At 39.1% G+C, this 20,978-nt stretch overlaps 1 protein-coding gene across 1 annotated transcript; it reads right to left on the bottom strand.

The window, feature by feature from the left end:
• Window positions 1–1,016: 1,016 nt before the first annotated feature.
• Window positions 1,017–2,141, bottom strand: LOC127205242 (synaptophysin-like protein 1). The gene has a single exon (XM_051164446.1). It carries the CDS (start codon window positions 2,080–2,082, stop codon window positions 1,360–1,362), a length of 723 nt encoding a protein of 240 aa, XP_051020403.1. The 5' UTR covers window positions 2,083–2,141; the 3' UTR covers window positions 1,017–1,359.
• Window positions 2,142–20,978: the final 18,837 nt, after the last annotated feature.

Genomic DNA, 20,978 nt, shown 5'->3' with positions numbered 1-20,978 from the left:
TGAAGGCCATGACTTTGAGGTAGGTCCAGCCTTGAGAACTCTGCTCTACTGCCCAACTCTCGGTGTTTCTCTACTTTTACAGTGTTGCATCAATATTTTTCAAGAGAGGAACACTGAAAGACAAAGCCAGTTGTGGAGGAATGTTTTTAGTTTTTTTTCTTTATTTTAACTTCTTTATTGTTTGCTGTATTAACATACATTCTCACACAGACACTTTGCCATGAATAAAGAAACAAAAATAAGGCAATATACAAGATGTGCTTTACATACAAACATCATCTTCTAAGAATAGAAAGTTTAGATCCCTGTACAACAGAAAGCTGAGGAATAGAAAGCACTGCACTCTGAACACACCCAAATGTGCATGTAAAGACGGTACACACACACAACACAGCTTACTTGGGTTCCTTTATGAGCATAATTCCTTAATCATCCTTTTATGAAGTAAGGATGAATATTAAGAAATAAGAAATCTGAACTGCATTTGTTTTCACAATGTCAATGTTAAACTCAGGAGAAGCAACTCCATTGACTAAATGTCAAATGTTTCAAAAGTAAAAGGCAACCTTAATTTTTAGTAACCCTCTAAATAGGGTCTGAAAAAAAAAAGTAGATTTTTCTCTCTTGGCATGAACAAAGGACAGCAAACTAGTATCATTGAGAATGCCCATGTCTATAAAACCATCATGGGAACCCACACTCTTTACCAGCCTACGAAGCCACCAGAAATAAAGAACATACCTCATGTGACAGGTGCAAAGTAAACTCTGCACATGTTACGATTTTCAAGTTCTTGCTTCTAATTTTAGTACACCTAATAGTACAGCAGGTCATTTAGAAAAAGGAAAAATACATACCCAGTTTTTGCAATTCAAAAATTTTTAACATGAACAATATTCAGATGTAAAATTGCACTAATTTTTTCTCTAAATGTGATTTATGCAATCAAGGTTTTCTTAAACAGGCCAAGCCTTAGGGATATGATGTGTGTAAACTAACAGTAGTGTGTACTTCAAATACATTTTTCCTATATTATGACATGACATAACTGTTCTCTGAATGAAGGCTTGTGTTAAAGTTTAAGGTGTAAACACTTTAGAAGGCAACTTAGTGAAATTACTATTCACTTAAAAATAAGTATCATCTCATAACAGGCTCCTGAATTTTCAAACTTACATGTAAAATACATTTACATCTTAAATTTCTAGAAAAGGCACGTTTTATGTAGAAAAGCAGCAAATTTTTAAACCCACCAATTTACTGAAAAAGCCGTTACTTTTTATTAGAAACAACGCTTCTCAAGGTGTTGGCAACAGGGTGTAGTACAGCACACATGGCATACAGTGTATTCTCCTTTAGTTACATTCCAGAAGGGGGTGGGGCACCTCCTTGGCTGTGGGAAGCTGATGTATTTGATGGACTATGTAAGCTGGTCTCCTTGTACACAAACCAAGCATTTCCTCCCCAAAGTATCATATTCAGAAAGCCAAAGATCACAGATACGTTTAGGGATCCCATACTAGTCACAGAGACAAACTGACATGTTACTCCCAGGCTCTGACAAGGATCAAGTTTTTTAATAATACTGTGTCCAGTAGCAATTTTAATATCTGTAAGAGCTTTAGCCCAGGCAGAGGCACTCACCAACCACAAAAAAGTGGCAACAACAGTAACAATAAAGTCAATCAGGGGAAGTTTACGACTCTCCCGGTAGAGGTTTGTGTAACCAACATAGAGCAGAAGGGCAGCGGTGCAGTACAAGAACACAAAGACTGCAAATGTCACATAGAACTGTGCAGAAGAAGAGTAGTCACCTATGAGGAACTGGCTGCTCCAGGTCGTATTACACACATTGTCTTTTGCAGAATTATGAAATGATGCCTGATTCAACCTGAATGGATAACCAAAAGTAGCTGTAACCGTCTTATTGTCACCAATTTTAGGACAACTCACTTGCATATCTGTTTTGCCCTTATACCCGCCACAGGTGGCAAAAGCAAAGATGGAAGCAAACCACTCGAGGACTTTGATGAAGCCGAGCAGCTCCTTGAGCGGGTTGAGGTTGATCTGGAAGGCAGACATCCTCTGAGGGAAAGAAGGGGAAAGACTCAGGACGCGGGGCAGAGAAGGGGAGCGGGGCCGAAACCTGGAGGAATGTTTTGAGTAGATGTAACAACTGTTAATAAAGCACTTTTTAGCCAATCAGCTGGGCAGAAAGACAAGAAGTGGAAGGTGGGACTTCCTGGAGAGGGGAGAAGCTGGGAGTTGACAGTTAAGAGTTGACAGTTTGTGGGGAGAGTTGGAGAAGAGAAGCCACCAGAGGATCATGAGATTAGCAAATGCTTGGGATATATGTAGGTTATGAGGATTAGATTAGTTTATTTCAGTTTATTGTTAGATAAGTAGGAGCTTGAATTATGATTCAGTCTCTTTGTGTCAGTTATTGGCTTCCTAGGCCAAACAGATACAATTTATTCTAACAACCAGTCACCAACTGGCAACCATCTCAGAAAGTTCAAAATAACATCATTGCTCAAAAAGAGTCCCAAGGCCAATAGAACGGCAAAGCCTGATGTGCACTGCCAGAAAGAGACATCCTCAGGGTCAGATTTGAAACAATATTCAAATTTGTTTCTCTGTTTCACTAAAGGATAAACAATAAATATCTGTTGCTTCTGAGGGACAAAGAGGGAAATGTTCCTGTGGTAAAGACTCCAATGGATGCTGCTTACTTTCACCTTTCCTCCTTCGAGTGCAGAGGGTGAGGGATAGGGTCAGCTCTCCCGAATGCCACAGCCTGCAGCGGGCAGGGCCAGTTCTCGAGTGGTTAGCTCACTAAGGGGCAGACTCCACCAAAATGTGTCATTATTTCTTCATAGTGATCATTTTATAATTGGGCTGGTGGTCACAACCTGTGCCCCAAGTCAGATCCTGCTACTCTTTCTCAATAAGTCAATTAAAGGAGCCAAATTAATAATGGAAGCAGGGAAGAAAAAGATTTATTCAATATGGCCACAGTGAGAATAAGCACAAAGGGGTCCAGAGAACCATCCAAGTTCTCAAGTCTATCATCCTCATTCACTTTCTTGATTACACTCGTTTTGACTGCAGTGAGATGGAGCCTCAAAGCAGTTTTAATTTGGCTGTCTCCAGATTGTTGAATATCTTTTCTTTTTGTGTTTGGAGACAGGGTTTTTCTGTGTAGCGTTGGCTGTCCTGGACTCAGTTTGTAGAGCAGGCTGGCCGTGAACTCAGAGATCTACCTGCCTCTGCCTTCTCAGGCACTAGGACTAGAGGCATTAACTACCATGCCTGACCATTGAATACCATTTCAAATATTTATTGGATATCTTGAGAATCACCTATTCATCTCACTAGTGCATTTTTTTCATTGGATGAATTGGACTTTGAGTGTTTAGATTTTGCAGATCAGCCAGGTGTGGTGGTGCACATCTTTAACCCATCACTCGGGGAATCATAAGCAGGTGGATCTCTGTGAGTTCGAGGCCAGCCTGGTATACAAAGCAAGGCTACACAGAGAAACTCTGTCACAACCTTCACCCCCCAGTTTGCAGATCTCTGTGTCCTTGATATTAATTCCCATTCTTCTGTGTAGTTTACAGTGCTGTTTTCCTACTCTGATGAATGTATAGTCAGTCTGCAGATTGATTCCTGTACTGTAAGGAGATTTTAATTTCATATAATTCAGCAAGTATTAAAAGGCAGACTACCAAGAAGAAACTTGATACCCTAACATCATATTCAGGGGGAGGAGGTACCCCTCAGTCACAGTCATAGGGAAGGGGAATGGGGTGAAAGCGGGAGGGAGGGAGGAATGGGAGAATGCATGGGATGGGATAGCAATTGAGGTGTAATATGTTTCTTGATCTAAAACTTAATTGTAGCTGATGAAGAAAAAATGTGCACTGAAAAGTACTCTTTGTAGCATTTTCTACACCACAAAGAATCATGATTTATGCCATTAGTGTATAGTGCCCATTCTAAGTAAGACTCAAACTCATTTAATGTTGAAATATGAAATAATTTATTAGTATCATTATAATTAATCAAGGCATAGTTTACTCATTTTTTGTGTCATATAGCTTGGTATTTGATAAGTAAAATATGGTAACATATCAATATTGATATTACAATATGACTTCTGATCAATGGATTTTTATGCTTATTTTATACAAACATTCGATAGAATTCTAGTCTTCATTTATATCCCAGATAAACTTCAAGGGGAAATTTTTCATGTTCCTCTTGAATATCGTGTCAAATCTTTCATTTTGCTCCACAGTCAAATGATGCTTCCAGCCTCTGATGGTACCTAATGGGATAAGCATAAGGAGAGCACAAAGGCAAGTGAGTGGACCTACCAAAGCAACAGTCACTCTAATTAACCTCGGTCTCTTCTGCCACCAAAATAACTGTGAGTTTTCTGCAGAGTTTGGTGCCTCACCCTTCTATATAGAAGCATGACCAGTGAAAGAAATGTATGTAATAACACAACTAATACACTAGCGTATCACTGGCCCATGGAACAGCCAATCAATCATAATCAATCTTTACAAAGAAATGAAAACCTTAACAAATATAAATACATGAGAATTTTAAGTGTTTCTTTACTACATGTCAAGTATCATCATCATCATAATAATAATAATAATAATAATAATAATAATAATAATAATAATCAACTAAATTAGCTGTGGTTATTCATGTTCATGTTTGAGTCTGTAATGTGAATGGTATGGTTTTCCTAATTTCTTCCTCTGCAAGCTTGTCATTTGTGTATAGGAAGGCTACAGACTTTTTTGAGTTAATTTTGTTTCCAGCCAATTTGCTGAAGGTGTTTATCAGCTGTAGGAGTTCTCTGGTGGAATTTTGAGGGTCACTCATGTACACTATCATATCATCTGCAAATAGGGATAATTTGACTTCCTCCTTTCCCATTTGGATACCCTTGATCTCCTTTTGTTGTCTTATTGCTCTGGCTAGAACTTTGAGTACTATATTGAAGAGATATGGAGAGAGTGGGCAGCCTTGCCTTGTTCCCGATTTTAGAGAAATTTCCTTGAGTATCTCTCCATTTACTTTGATTTTGGCTATTGGCTTGCTGTATATAGCCTTTATTATGTTGAGAAAAGTGCCTTGTATCCCTGATCTCTCCAAAACTTTAAACATGAATGGGTGTTGGATTTTATCAAATGCTTTCTCTGCATCTAAGGAGATGATCATGTGGTTTTTTTCTCTTCAGTTTGTTTATATGGTGGATTACATTGATGGATTTCCATATATTATACCATCTTTGCATGCCTGGAATGAAGCCTACCAGGTCCTGATAAATGATATGTTTGATGTGTTCTTGTATTCGTTTTGCCAGTATTTTATTGAGTATTTTTGCATCAATGTTCATAAGAGAAATTGGTCTGAAATTCTCTTTCTTTGTTGAGTCTTTGTGAGGTTTAGGTATCAATGAGACTATGGCCTCATAGAATGAATTTGGTAATGTTCCATCCATTTCTATCTTTTGGAGTAGCTTGAAGAGTATCAGCATTAGCACACCCTTGAAGGTCTGGTAGAATTCTGCACTGAAACCATCTGGCCCTGGGCTTTTTTTGGTTGGGAGACTATCAATGATTGCTTCTATTTCTGTAGGGGAAATGATACTATTTAGCTTGTTTATCTGTTCTTCACTCAACTTTGGCAAGTGAACTTGATCAAGAAAATCATCCATTTCCCTTAGCTTTTCAAATTTTGTAGCATATATGCCTTCGAAGTAGGATCTTATGATTCTTTGTATTTCTTCAGTGTCTGTTGCATACACAAAATAGAGTATTATGTAGACATAGGAAGAAGTAGACACCACTTGTTGGAAATGGATCCACCTTACAACACAAATTAAGTGAGATTTGACAATACAGAGAAATAGTTATCACATCTGACTCCCATGAAGAGGGAGTGGGGGTTGAACATCTGTTATTCTGAAAGTTATACTATGATTATGAAAAATTGGAAAGAGTCCTCAGCAAAGAAAAGCGCAGAGTGCAAGACAGTGGATAAGACCAATGCTTGCTTTATTCACTGATGGCAATACCACAGTAAATCTACCGATACAAATAATTGAAGATTGATAAACTCTTGGAAAGGTAAGTCTCCTCTAGATACCTGAATTTGTCTTTATTGACACAGGTAGGTACACCGAAGGAATCAGAAGAGACATCTTCAGGGAGAAAGATCCCCAAGTCATTCCAATCAGTAAGGGCAGGGTTGGATGCCAGAAATCCAATCCCACAAAATGCCCAAGGAGCAGTGAGGAATGAGGGAACCTGGGAATGTGTAGTCTAAATTCAGAGATGGGAACATTCATGTCTTACCTTCTTCATTTCTTCATAGCTCAGGAACATTATATTGAAGTCATGTCTGTGTTCATACCAGCCTCTAATGTGATCAAACCAATGGCTTCCAAGAACTAAAGAAAAAGTTACTAGGTAACAAGTCAAGGCATCATACTACTGAGATCAGACTGGATTCTTTCTTTTCTGGTTCACACTATGCAGAAACAAAAATGAAGCCAGTACACTTGGATCATCATATGATTATATAAAAAGAGCTGTGTTTCTGAAACAATTACACTAGGCTCAGACCAACTTACCTACTTAGGGACACAGAATGCAGACACTGAGAAAGTCAAGGGTCAGGAACTGGAGACACCACTCAGTGGTTAAGGAACTGGCCGCTCTTGCACAGGACCTGAGTGTTGTTCTCTGCACTCACATGGTGGCTCCCAAACCAGCTATAATTCCAATTCCAGGGAATCTGATGCCCTCTTCTGACCACTGAATTCCCTGCACACGTGTGTGCACAGACATACAGGCAGGTAAAATACATAAAATAAATCAATCTCGAATCCTTTCAATAAAGAAGTCCAAGAGTCTGACTTTCAAGATACCTTTAAGGGAACTTCTTATTTCTCCTCTACCTGAAGGCATGTCTCCACTTCTCCTATTCTATAAGATCTCTGGGCAGCAATATTTCCTTGACACAGTGAGACAAAACTTGAATATAACAATAGAAATGTGTGAGATCCTGATTCCACACTGTATATGGCTTTTTCATTCATGAATTTACCTCAATAATGGAATGAAAAATTCATCAATTTCCTTACAAATGTGTGCCATGCAGAGCTCAACTTCACTCTCAACTTTAGCTTTATGATACTTCCTATGCCATTATCTAGGGGAAAAATGGATAAAGTGTTTTTAAATATCTTATGGTCTTGCCAAAATACCTTAATAACATGGTGTTGCAAATTTGACAACCTTCAAATGGTCCCAACACTGGCAGTAAGACTGTTGGTTTTTGTTTTTCAGGTTACCTTGTTTCAAAATCATAGCTCTTTATAACCTTCCTAATGTCCCCTCCATCTCTTGGTTATGTCTTCCCTAAATTTAGATGGGTTAAATATCATGTGTCCTTTGTAAACAAGTGAGTGGGATAAATGTTGTTACCTTTTCTGACAAGAAAATAGTCCAGATAATGTTCTATGATGTATGTAGCTTTTATGAAATGTATCGACTTTAAAACATGAAAAAAGGAGATCAAAACATCTTTGGGATTTCTGTAAAGATAAACAATCTGCAGGAAAAGAAAACCACCAAATTGCTTTAGTAGTTCATTGTTATCCTGAAAAGTTCTGAACAATTATATAATTGCTCATTATGCATAGAAATCTTTATTTTCACCCAGTTAATATTTATGAAAATGTAGTTAGTCATCAACTTATTTCATGCTGTATTAGGTGAAGGAATACTTTTATTTACATGGAGTTTCACACATGCACAAAAGCACAGCTCAACTTTCTAGAAATTATTTTATTTGTACTGTTGAGTGCATAGAGATGGAAAGGGGATCTGGAAGGGTTTGGGGGGAGGGAAAGAATACTGCGAAAATATATTTAATTAAAATTGTTTTAATAATGAAGGTATAATAAAATTGGGAAATAATGAATTTATGTTATAAATGGTCAATGTTTGATGATACTAAAGTTAGGAATGTTATTAATCAAATTATATCACAAGGTTATAAAGCATAAAATGGCCACAATATACATACATTAGTATACAGAAATGATAGGATTCAAATCAGTAGGAAAATTAATCTAAGGTTATAATAATGAGAAGCTAGACCAAAGTTATAGCCCTGTCATAAAATCATAGCTGATCATGGTCAGTAAATATGAAATATGTTTAGTCTCATTTGTTGGGAGTTGGTCTTTATTATATGCTTTTTGTTTTGTTTTGTTTTTGTTTTGTTTTCAAGACAGGAATTCTCTGCATAGCCTAGTCCGTCCTGGACTCAAATTGTAGAACAGGCTGGCCTCCAACTCACAGATGTCTGCCTGCTTCTGCCTCCCAAGCACTGGGATTAAAGGTGCTATGCATTTTAAATGATAATTGCTGCGTCCCAAATCAGGTCCAAGCTCAGATAAGCACATTCTCAGGTATACTGTCCTTGTTGTGTAAACCTTGCTCCACCTAATTTAAAGTGGATTGGCTAATAAAATATGCTGAAGCATGGGATTTGGCAGAAAAGAAGGGGCAGAGTTTTGTTTTTCTGAACTCTGGTGCCCCATATTTGACCACATTCTCTAGAGGAGGAGACCTGGTGACACTCAGAGGCAGGATAGCAGGCTACCAAGAAGAGACTTGATACCCTATGAGCATATACAGGGGGAGGAGGTCCCCCCTCAGTCACAGTCATAGGGGAGGGGAGTAAGGGGAAAATGGAAGGGAGGGAAGAATGAGAGGATACAAGGGAATATGAATTGAGATGTTATATGAATGAATTAATAAAATATATTATAGAAAAAATAAAAATAAATAAATAAATAGGAAAATGTGTGTGTATATCAGTGTGTGTGTGTGTCTGTGTGTGTGTGTGTGTTTGTGTGTTGGTGTTGGTGTGAAGTGGATCTTAGTTCCTGTGGAAATTTTTAAAGTAAATGATATATGGTAGAAAATTCACCCTAAGTGATGATGCATATGGATTAGGAAGAAACTATTTCAGACTGCCATTCTTGTCCACCACATTGACAGGTCAGTGCTGACCTCCTGTCCGCTCCTGGCTCTATAGTGCACATCTCATTCCCATACCATTCCTCCTTACCATCAGCGTGCACAGTACATGCACAGATGGTGGCCTTCTCTCCTACAGATTGTGGTTTCGGTTACATTTTGTTTGGTCATTGCTTGTTATGCAAAAGAAGGTTTGCTACTCTTGGTGAGTGGACAGGAGCAAGTTGGACACACATAACACTAAAGCAAAGGAGACATTAGTGACCACTCCTGGTACTTACCAGATTTAGGATATGTGACAATGAAGACATCATCATCTCTCATCTCAGTCATCCATCTTTTCTAACTCCTCAGTATCCACATAGGATTTCACAAAATTATATTTAATGTTAAGCAAATATCCATTTGTATTGTCCATAATTATTCACCTGGAAGTAAAAGCATAGACATTATTTTGTGTGTCAATTATCATACAATAGTGAATAAGAATAACGGAGAGGTCAATATGTGCCAAGAACCATGTAACTATCATCAGGGGATAAATATCTACTTTATAAAAACAAAACACGTAGGTTATATAATCTAAATTTCACAATATATTATGATACTATATTCTTTTTTTTCATGATACTATATTCTTAAAATCAGCTTGTTAAATATGAGGAAAGAGAGAGTAACATGTTAAGTATATTTTCCTGTAATTGCATGTGGGATGGATTTCCACAGTTCTAAATATATAGATGAGAAAATCGGGCTATACAGATGCCAACCAAATTCTTCCAGGCTGCCTACCTAGCCACCTCAGAAGATTTCATACCAAAAATTTGGGCACAGAGTCCATGCATATAATATAGAATATTTTGTATTTTTTTAACCTTCATTATTTCATTTTTACAAAAATAAGAAACACTTTAAGGTGTACATTTGGCATCTGGTGCAGAATTGCCTAACCTGCTCTCACTGAATAAAGCTTCTGACCCTCAACTACTGAGTGGCTACTTGAAATTAGTAGCTCAAGCATGATTGCTTCTGAAATGATATTTGCTTAAAGTTACAAGGTCCCCTCTGAAATTTGTCAAAATTTAAAATTCCAACCAAAGACTCTAACATCAGAATGGATTTTAAGTCTAAGTAATAAATGAGCTAAAAATGTAAAGCAAACAATCTCAAGACATACCTGATCTTGTCAAAGTTTGATCAAGCCAAATATCTCTACTGGATCTGCCAGGAAATTCTCTACCTGAAGTTAGGTAAAGTGATGAGAGAATACTCATAGTTCCAATCATAGCTTAGCACTAGTGTGCTTCCATTCTATTGTTTATTTTTTTAAAATTCTATCCCCAAGAAATTCAATTAGAAAAATCTGAAAATATAGTGTTGACTAAATTGCATGTCAATAAACAACATTTAATTTGGTGTGTGGATGATTGAAGTGTGACAAGTACCCTGCCCCCCCCCATGGAGTTTAGGATGTCCTACAACTTAATATGCAGTCCAGGGTAGCCTCAATGTGCACTGATGCTCTTGCTGTACTGGGATTACAGTCATGTACAACATGTCTGACCTCTGTCTTTACAGATGTCTATCAGGTAGACAATAACTTACATTAGATTCTGCTGGGAGACCTTCTGTCAGCTGTAGACCACAACCAAAGAAGTCTAAGGAGGCCCACATGCGTTGCAGGTTCCCTCCCACTCAGCTGAAGTCCACGCACCCTGACTATTGAGTGTGAAAGATAAAAGACTGGGCTGAGGAAACAGACATGTGTGCATGCACACACACACACACACACACACACACACACACACACACACACGACAGAATTATTTCAGTGGAGATAGATGTCATTGGTATTGAAAAAGAAATTTTAAATTTATCCTTTGAAGTGTGCCAAAAATTGCTGAGGTCATAAAGGGAGAATCTATTCATAGAGAATATTGCTGAAAGCAAAGAGGAAATAGAAGTGAGTCACTGTCCCATCTCACGTATCACCCACAATAACTATCACACATTCTCTAAACAGCCATCATGCATTCCATCTTGACCTTCCTGGTTAGGAGTGTCAGAACACCTTTGTAAGCACACTGAAGGAAATTTTCTCTTGTTGTTTATTGTGTTCGGTTACCCAACTAGGCTTGCATTTTATAAGATTGAGAAGGAGATGAGGAGACAGAAATAAGGCAGAACAGGGAGAAAGGAAAAGACACAGAGAGAAAAGATAGAGGGAGAGAAAGATTAAAAGGGAGTAGGAAAAGGAGAGCTAGGAGAACAAAATTCATTCTCTAAAACAAGGGGAGTAAGAGGCAATAAAGAAGATTCTTTTTACAAATGGACATCAGAGGATTTTAGTGATGGAAGGAAATGTGGTTGTCTATAGAGAAAGCAAATGTAAGTCTCCTTATTTATTCACTGAAGTGCAAGAAAAAGATGAAAGCAACAACATTACTGAGAGGAAAAAGTATTGAGACGAGGACTCTTTTGTAAACTTGGTTGCCTAGAACTCACTATATAGACCAGACTCATTCCAAATTCACAGAGACCTACCTCCTTCTGCCTCCAGATGCTGGAATTGGAGTCATGCACGGCCATGCACAGAGTATGAGGATATAATTGTACACATATTCTGAAGAAGCAAGGGAGAGCCTTGGCAATGCTTGAATCCATACTTTTCTACCCATGGTTTACAGATCAACTGATAAAGAAAAATCATTTCTGATGAAGCATGAAGAAAAGCAGGAATCCATAGGTTGCTAGTGACTCAATTCCCTTCCACGTATTTACTGGAAAACAGCAGGTGTTACATAAAATAAATTGAACTCCGATAGGATACATTGGGTAAGATTTTGTTAGGTCTAGAAAAATCTTATCGCATGTTTTCCTTATGCACATGAAAGAAGTTAAACATTAGATTACAGTTAAACATTTCAGAGAACTGGGGGGCAAATTTCACTCTTACTTAACTATGAGAATTATTATGCAATCTGCAAGTTGTTTTTTTTTTTTTGGAGGTTTTGTTTGCTTTTTGTTTGTTCTTTTACAAATATACCTAGAACTTGCTTAGGCAACTTCCAGCACATGATGGCCATGAACTTCTTTAAGAATGACAAGATGTGGTAGAGATTGCTTTACATTCCTAATTTTAGATGTACCAATATAGCAATGATGTTTTCTTCAAGGCTCTTAAATGCAAATAGCCAAAACACTAAGAATGTAATATTTATATACTCTCTGATTGTGTCAGGGGTATTCTTGCTATAGGCAGTTCCTTGTATACATGTGCAATAATATAAATGTATATGTAAAAAATGAAAAATTAAAAAATGAAAACGGAATATTTGAGCAGTTGGTTCCAATGACTTAGGGCTTTACTACTCTTTTCTTCATTTCAATTTATGCTGATTAGATTTTTTTTTTTTTTTTGGCTTCGTTATTCTTTGTTTGTTTGGGTTTTTGGTTGGTTTTTTTTGGTTAATTATTGTTTGATTGTTGTTGGTTGGTTGGTTGTTTCATATTTTTGTCCACTTGATAGAAGCTAAGGAATCTGAGAAGAGGAAATTGAATAATTGTGCTTTTGTCAATTTAGCCTCTGTGCAAGTCAATGGGGCAATTTCTCAAGTCATGATAGAAGTAAGGAGTGGAGTCCACTGTACATGGTGACACCTTAGGGTGGATAGTTCTGAGTTTTTAAAAAAAAGCAGCATAGTGAACAAGGCATGTAGTCTGGAATGGTGGTGCATCCCTCTAATCCTAGCACTCCGGAAATAGAGGCAGGTGGATCACTGTGAGTGAGGCCAGCCTGGTCTACTAAGAGAGTCTAGGACAGCCAAGGCTACACAGAGAAACTCAGCTCAGCGGCAGGTCCCCTGCTGTGACGCAGGCTGGGTGGAGCGCTCAGTTCCACCTGAGGCCCTAGCTCAGCGCAGCCGCAGTTCTAATGCTGTGACACAGGCTGGGCGGAGCACTCAGTTCCACCCTAGGTGCTAGCTCAGCGCAGCCGCAGTTCTCCTGTTGTGGTGCAGGCTGGGCAGAGCACTAGGTTCCACCAGCGGTGCTGGCTTGGCTCAGCAAGCAGTTCTGACCGAGACACTATCTCAGCTCGGCGGGCAGTTCTGGGGCGCCGACACAGGCTGAGGTCAGCACACAGATTCATCCCAGAGGCCCTAGCTGGACTTGCCGGGCAGTTTGGGCGCAGAGAATCTAGCTGAGCTGTGTGCACAGGATCGGCGGCCCTAAGACTCTGGCTGGACTATCCACACAGTTTAGGCCCGGAGTCCCGGGCTGACGTGCAGTGTGAGTCCAGAGTCCCTGGCTGAGCTCGGTGCACAATTCCGCCGCGGAGACTTGGGTGGAGCTTAGAGTGCAGTTTGGGGCCAGAGTCCCTAACTGTGCTTGGCAGACAGATTAGGCCCAGAGACTCTAGCTGAGCTTTTGGCACAGTCCCGGCTCTAAGACTCTGGTAGGACACAGTGTGCAGTTTGAATACAGAATTGCTGGCTGAGCTTGGTGGACGGTTTGGGCCCTGAGTCAATAACTGACCACAGCACGCACTTTGGGCCAAAAGCCCCTAGCTGAGCTTAGTGCGTAGTCCCAGTCCAAAAACTCTGGCTGGACCCTGTGTGCATTTTGGGTCCAGAATCCCTAGCTGAGCTTGGCAGACGGTTCAGGCCCTGAGAATCTAGCTGAGCTCAGCGTGTGGTTCAGGCCCAGTGTCCCTGGCTGGACTTGGCAGGGGACCCAGAAGGCTGTGGATACCTTGGCCTGATGCAATGCTCATTCAGAGACCCAGAACGATTGCAGGACACACAGCACAGGGGAGCTGAGGATCACTGGCTGTAAGAGTCCAGAACGACAGGGCTAACGTCCCGCCATCCACACCAGTGAAGCATCAGAGTTTCCAGCCTACGGAAATGGTGAGAAAACAAGTGAATCTATCATCAGACCCTCTCCATCCAACTCTGGATGCTACCCAACAAAAACAAAGATGGCAAGATGTCGAAAGGAAAGCATAAAAGCATATGCAAAAAAAACCCAAAAAAACAAAAAAACCCACCAAAACAATATGGCGTCTCCAGTTTCCAGCTATCCCAAAGAAAACAACCCAGAGAACTCAAATACAATGGAAATACAAGAAAATTACCTCAAATCCTTAGTAATGAGGATGATAATAAAGGAAACAAATAAAATTTGCATTCAAATGCAGGAAGACGCAGCCAAACAGGTGAGAGACATAAAAGAAGCACATAGAGTGGAACTGGAAAAATTTCAGGAAAATGCAAACAACCAGATGAAATAAATAAATAAAACGGTTCAAGCTCTAAGGAGCTATAAAAAGGCAATGGAAGAAACTCAGGAATATACAAACAATCAGATGAAAGAAATCAGAAAATCAGTTCAAGATCTGAAGATGAAAATGGATTCAATGATAAACACACAGACAGAAGAAAAATGAGAACGTGAGACCTCAGAGAAGAAGGCGAGCAACACAGAGGTGAGCTTTTCTAACAGAATCCAAGAGACGGAAGAACGAATCTCAGGTCTAGAATATAAAATCACAGATCTTTAAGCAACCATTAAAGAAAATGTGAAATCTGGAAAAATCCTGACACAAAAAATCCAAGAAATTAAGGACACCATGAAAAGAAGAAATCTGAGGATAATAGGCATTGAAGAAAGAGAAGATATCAGACTCCAAGGCCCAGAAACTATTCTCAACAAAATCATAGAAGAAAATTTCCCCAATCTAAAGAAAGAGATGTCTATAAACATACAAGAGGCCTACAGAACACCAAATAGAATTGACCAGAAAAGAAAAACTGCCTGTCACATAATAATCAAAACAGAAAACATACAGAACAGAGAAAAAATATTAAAAGCTGTAAGGGAAAAAGGCCAAATAACATTTAATGGCAAATCTATCAGAATTACACCCGACCTCTCAGCAGAGACCATAAAAGCCAGAAGGGCCTGGACAGAGATCCTGCAAACCCTAAGAGACCACAGATGCCAGGCCAGACTCCTTTATTCAGCAAAACTATCAATAACCATTGATGGAGAAAACAAAATATTCCATGACAAAAACAAATTCAAACAGTACCTATCCACAAATCCAGCTTTACAAAAGGTACTAGAAGGAAAACTCCGTCCCAAAGGGCCAAGCTACAACCAAAACTACTCAGGACATAGATAACTATACCATGGCAAAACCACAACTACACAAACGCTCGACTGGAAACAACATCAAAATTAAGACTCTTAACAGTCACTGGTCATTAATATCTCTCAACATCAATGGTCTCAATTTTCCAATAAAAAGACACAGACTAACTGAATGGGTGCATACACAAGATCCAACATTCTTCTGCAATCAAGAAACACATCTCACCCATATCGATAGGCATTACCTCAGGGTAAAAGGTTGGAAAAAAATATTCCAAGCAAATGGTCACAAGAAGCAAGCAGGCATAGCCATTATAATACCGAACAAAATAGACTTTCAACCAAACTTAATCAAAAGGGATGAGGAAGGACACTTCATACTTATCAAAGGTAAAGTCAACCAAGATGACATCACAATTCTGAACATCTATGCTCCCAATACAAGGGCACCCACATTTGTAAAAGATCTGCTAAAAAAGCTTAAATCACACATCGATCCCCACACATAATAGTGGGAGATTTCAACACCCCACTCTCACTTAAGGATAAGCCATTGAAACAGAAACTAAGCTGAGAAATAACATCATTAACCAATGCCATAGGTCAAATGGATCTAACAGATATCTGTTGAACCTTTCACCCAAACAAGAAAGAATATACCTTCTTCTCGGCACCCCATGGAACCTTCTCCAAAATTGATCATATCGTAGGTCACAAAGCAAGCCTCAATAGATACAAGAGGATTGAAATAATACCTTGCATCCTATCAGACCACCATGCTCTTAGGCTGCAATTCAACAACAACAGAAATAACAAAAAGCCTACACGTACGTGGAAACTAAACAACTCTCTGCTAAATGACACCTGGGTCAGGGAAGAAATAAAGAAAGAAATCAAGGAGTTTCTGAAATTCAATGAAAATGAAGGAACAACATACCCAAATTTGTGGGATACATTGAAAGCAATGCTAAGTGGAAAATTCATAGCTCTAAGTGCCTTTAAAAAGAAATTGGAAACATCGCACATAAGCATGTTAACGACACAACTGGAAGCCCTAGAAAAAAAAGAAGCAGAAACACCCAAGAGGAGTAGACGTCTGGAAATAATCAAACTCAGGGCTGAAATTAACAAATTAGAAACTAAGAATACAGTCCAAAGAATCAATAAAACCAAGAGCTGGTTCTTTGAGAAAATCAACAAGATAGACAGACCGTTAGCCAAACTAACTAAAAGGCAGAGAGACAGTATTAAAATCAACAAAATTAGAAATGAAAAGGGAAACATAACAACAGACACTGAAGAAATACAAAGAATCATAAGATCCTACTTGGAAGGCATATACGCCACAAATTTTGAAAATCTAAGGGAAATGGAGGATTTCTTGATCAAGTTCACTTGCCAAAGTTGAGTGAAGAAGAGATAAACAAGCTAAATAGTCCCATTTCCCCTACAGAAACAGAAGCAATCATTAATAGCCTCCCAACCAAAAAAAGCCCAGGGCCAGATGGCTTCAGTGCAGAATTCTACCAGACCTTCAAGGGCGAGCTAATACCGATACTATTCAACTACGCAAAAGATAGAAATGGATGGAACATTACCAAATTCATTCTATGAGGCCATAGTCACATTGATACCTAAACCTCACAAAGACCCAACAAAGAAAGAGAATTTCAGACCAATTTCTCTTATGAACATTGATGCAAAAATACTAAATAAAATACTGGCAAAACGAATACAAGAACACATCAAAGATATCATTCACCATGACCAAGTAGGCTTCATTCCAGGCATGCAAGTATGGTTTAATATACAGAAATCCATCAATGTAATCCACCATATAAAGAAACTGAAGAGAAAAAACCACATGATCATCTCCATAGATGCAGAGAAAGCATTTGATAAAATCCAACACCCATTCATGTTTAAAGATTTAGAGAGATCAGGGATACAAGGCACTTTTCTCAACATAATAAAGGCTATATACAGCTATCCCATAGCCAAAATAGAATGTAAATGGTGAGGTATTCGAGGAAATTCCTCTAAAATTGGGAACAAGGCAAGGCTGCCCACTCTCTCCATATCTCTTCAATATAGTACTCGAAGTTCTAGCCAGAGCAATAAGACAACAAAAGGAGATTAAGGGTATGCAAATAGGAAAGGAGGAAGTCAAATTATCCCTATTTGCAGATGATATGATAGTGTATATAAGTGACCCTCAAAATTCTACCAGAGAACTCCTACAGCTGATAAATACCTTCAGCAAATTGGCTGGATAAAAGATTAACTCAAAAAAGTCTGTAGCTTTCCTATACACAAATGACATTCTTCCACAGGAAGAAATTAGAAAACCCACACCCCTCACATAAGCCACAAGCAATATAAAATATTTAGGAGTTACTCTAACTAAGCAAGTGAAGGACTTGTTTGAAAAAAATTTCAAAACTCTGAAGAAAGAGATTGAAGATGACCTGAGAAGATGGAATGATCTTCCTTGCTCATGGATCAGGAGAATTAACATAGTAAAAATGGCCATCCTACCAAAAGTAATCTACAGATTTAATACAATCCCTATCAAAATACCTACACAATTTTTTAAAGACATTGAAAGTTCAATTCTGAACTTCATATCGAAAAACAAAAAACCAAGAATAGCTAAAACAATCTTGTACAATAAAAGGTGCTCTGGAGGAATCTCCATACCTGTATTCAAACTGTACTATAAAGCAATAGTAATTAAAACAGCATGGTACTGGCACAGCAACAGGCTGGTTGATCAGTGGAATATAATCGAAGACCCAGATGTGAATCCACACACATATGGTCACTTGATTTTTGATAAAGAAGCCAAATTCATTCAACGGAAAAAGGATATCATCTTCAACAAATGATGCTGGTCTAACTGGATGTCTATGTGTAAAAAAATGCAACTGGACCCATATTTGTCACCTTGCGCAAAACTCAAATGCAAGTGAATTAAAGACCTCAACATAAAACCAGAGACACTAAGTCACTTAAAAGAAAAAGTGGGGAGGAGCCTGGAACATATTGGAACAGGAGACAACTTCCTGAACAGAACACCAACAGCCCAGGCCTTAATGTCAACAATTAATAAATGGGACCTCATGAGGATGAGAAGCTTCTGTGAGGCAGGAGACACTGTCAAAAGAACAAAGCAACAGCCCACACACTGGGAAAAGATCTTCACCAACCCTACATCTGACAAAGGTCTAATATCCAAAATATATAAAGAACTCAAAAAATTAAACACCACCAAACCAAATAACCCAATTGAGAAATGGGGCTTGGAACTAAACAGAGAATTCTCAACAGAGGAATATCAAATGGCTGAGAAACACTTAAAGAAATGCTCAACCTCCTTAGTCATCAGGGAAATGCAAATCAAAACAATTCTGAGATTCCCTCTTACACCCATCAGAATGGCTAAGATCAAAAACTCAAGTGACACCACATGCTGGCAAGGATGTTGGGGGGAGAGGCATACTCCTTCATTGCTGGTGGGAATGCAAACTAGTATAGCCACTTTGGAAATCTATCTGGTGCTATCTCAGAAAAATGGGATTAGGGCTTCCTCAAGACCCAGCTATTCCACTCCTTGGAATATACCCAGAAGATGCTCCAGCACACAACAAGAAAATTGGCTGAACCATGTTCATAGCAGGCGTATTCATAATAGCCAGATCATGGAAACAGCCTACGTGTCCCTCAATAGAAGAATGGATAAAGAAACTGTGGTACATATACACTATGGAATACTACTCAGCAATTAAAACCAAGGAATTCCCGAAATTTGTGGATAAATGGATTGAGCTAGAAATGATCATAATGAGTGAGTTAACCCAGAAGCAGAAAGAATCAAATGGTATATACTCACTTATATCTGCATACTAGCCCAAGGGACATGTCCCACGAAAGCCTTCACTTACCAGGAAACTGGGACAGAGGGGAGGACATCCTATTGGGACTCTATATGAGAGAAGCATGGGAGAATAGCAAAATAGAAGGATCCAGAGGGGCCTAGAAACCTACAAGTAGAACATTATGATAGGTAGATTTGGGCCCAGGGGTCCCACACAAACTAAGGCACCAGCCAAGGACCATACAGGCTGTAAACTTTAAACCCTTACCCAGATCTAGCCAATGGTCTGAACATTCTCCACAGTTGAGTGGAGAGTTGGATATGACTTTCTCACATACTCTGGTGCCTCACATTTGACCATGTCCTCTGGAGGGGGAGACCTGGTGGCACTCAGAGGAAGGACAGCAGGTTACCAAGAAGAGACTTGATACCCTATGAGCATATACAGGGGGAGGTAATCCCCCTCAGGAACAGTCATAAGGGAGGGGAATGGGAGAGAGGGAAGAATGGGAGGATACAAGGGATGGGATAACTATTGAGATGTAACAAGAGTAAATTAATAAAAAATAAATAGAAAAAAAAGAACGATTCTGAGTATTGAAGAAATGAGATAACAAGAGTCTTGTTTTCTAGGAGTATTTTCACGAGCACTTGGAATTCTCCTCAGGGGAGACAGTGCTCTAGAACTAAATGTGGGAAGAGAGCAGGAGAAGGAGGATAAAGAACTCACCAGAATTGTTTGATGGGACCTGAGTGCAGATCTGTTGGCGTTTAAACAGAAAGATCCAGAGAGCACTAGGCTTCAGTGTGCAGATTGCCTGCTCATATCTCCAAGTACTGAGAAGGAATGTAGAAGCTAAAAAGAAGCCCTTAGTTACCCTTAAAGCCCTGGAGTACAAATTCTCTGGCAAGAAGCCTCAGCTATTTGTCCTTCAAGTCACATTCCTTGGCTACAACCTAGAGGAAGGAGAGTGAATGATTGCCATGAGTGTATTTCAACCATCCTACAAATCCCCACCTTCCCATTGACCTGGGGGCAGTTGGCTATGGTGGCCATGGCTAATGATATTAGCTCATATAGCCAAGAACCTGTATACCAGCACCCAGGGTACACAGCCTTTGGGATGGACTGAGACTGAACAGAGGGCCTTCACATACTTGAAATGTGGCCTGATGTCTGACCTGGCCCTGGCCCTGGCCCTGGCCCTGCTGTACATTACTTGGCCATTTAACTTGTTTCAGGAGAAATCCAGAAGCACAGCCTTGGAGTCCTTGTGAGAATGCTGGGACTCTGGAAAAGACTCATGGCATATCTAACCAATACACTTGCCCTGTTCAAGGCCAGCTGCTTACCATGAATATGGCCAATGGTTGCCACTGCCCAGCTTGCCAAAAGGCTTGTGCAATCTCTTGGACCCTAGGAAATACTCAGGTCATGTCTATCCAATACACTTGACCTGGTTAAAGCCAGGTGGTTACCATGATTATGGGCCCTAGCTACAAGTGCTTGCCAGAAAAAAATAAGCTGATACATTAGCTTTGTGATACAAAATTTCTGACAGCCCCACACTCTGTTTAGAACTCCCTAGAGAGGAACATAACTGTAGATGGCATCTTATATCTCCAATGTCTCCTATTTTTTAAATTATTTTATTTTTGTACTTATGCATTTATATTATTACACTATATATAATAGATTACTTATGGCAAGAAGAACTGTGAAACAATAAGGAATTATATAAATGTTTCATTCTTAGTATTTTGACTATTTGTATTTGACAGCCTTGAAGAACACATGTTTTCTATCTTGGTGTATCTAAATTTCTGAATGTAAATCAAGCTCCATCACATATTGTCATTAT

The sequence above is a fragment of the Acomys russatus genome, chromosome 21 (assembly GCF_903995435.1).
Source record: "Acomys russatus chromosome 21, mAcoRus1.1, whole genome shotgun sequence".
Classification (NCBI taxonomy): Eukaryota; Metazoa; Chordata; class Mammalia; order Rodentia; family Muridae; genus Acomys; species Acomys russatus.
This window is presented reverse-complemented; position numbering and strand designations above follow the sequence as displayed.

Excerpts from the sequence above, each read along its gene's own strand:
- LOC127205242 (XM_051164446.1), bottom strand. The coding sequence starts at position 2,082 with ATGTCTGCCTTCCAGATCAACCTCAACCCGCTCAAGGAGCTGCTCGGC.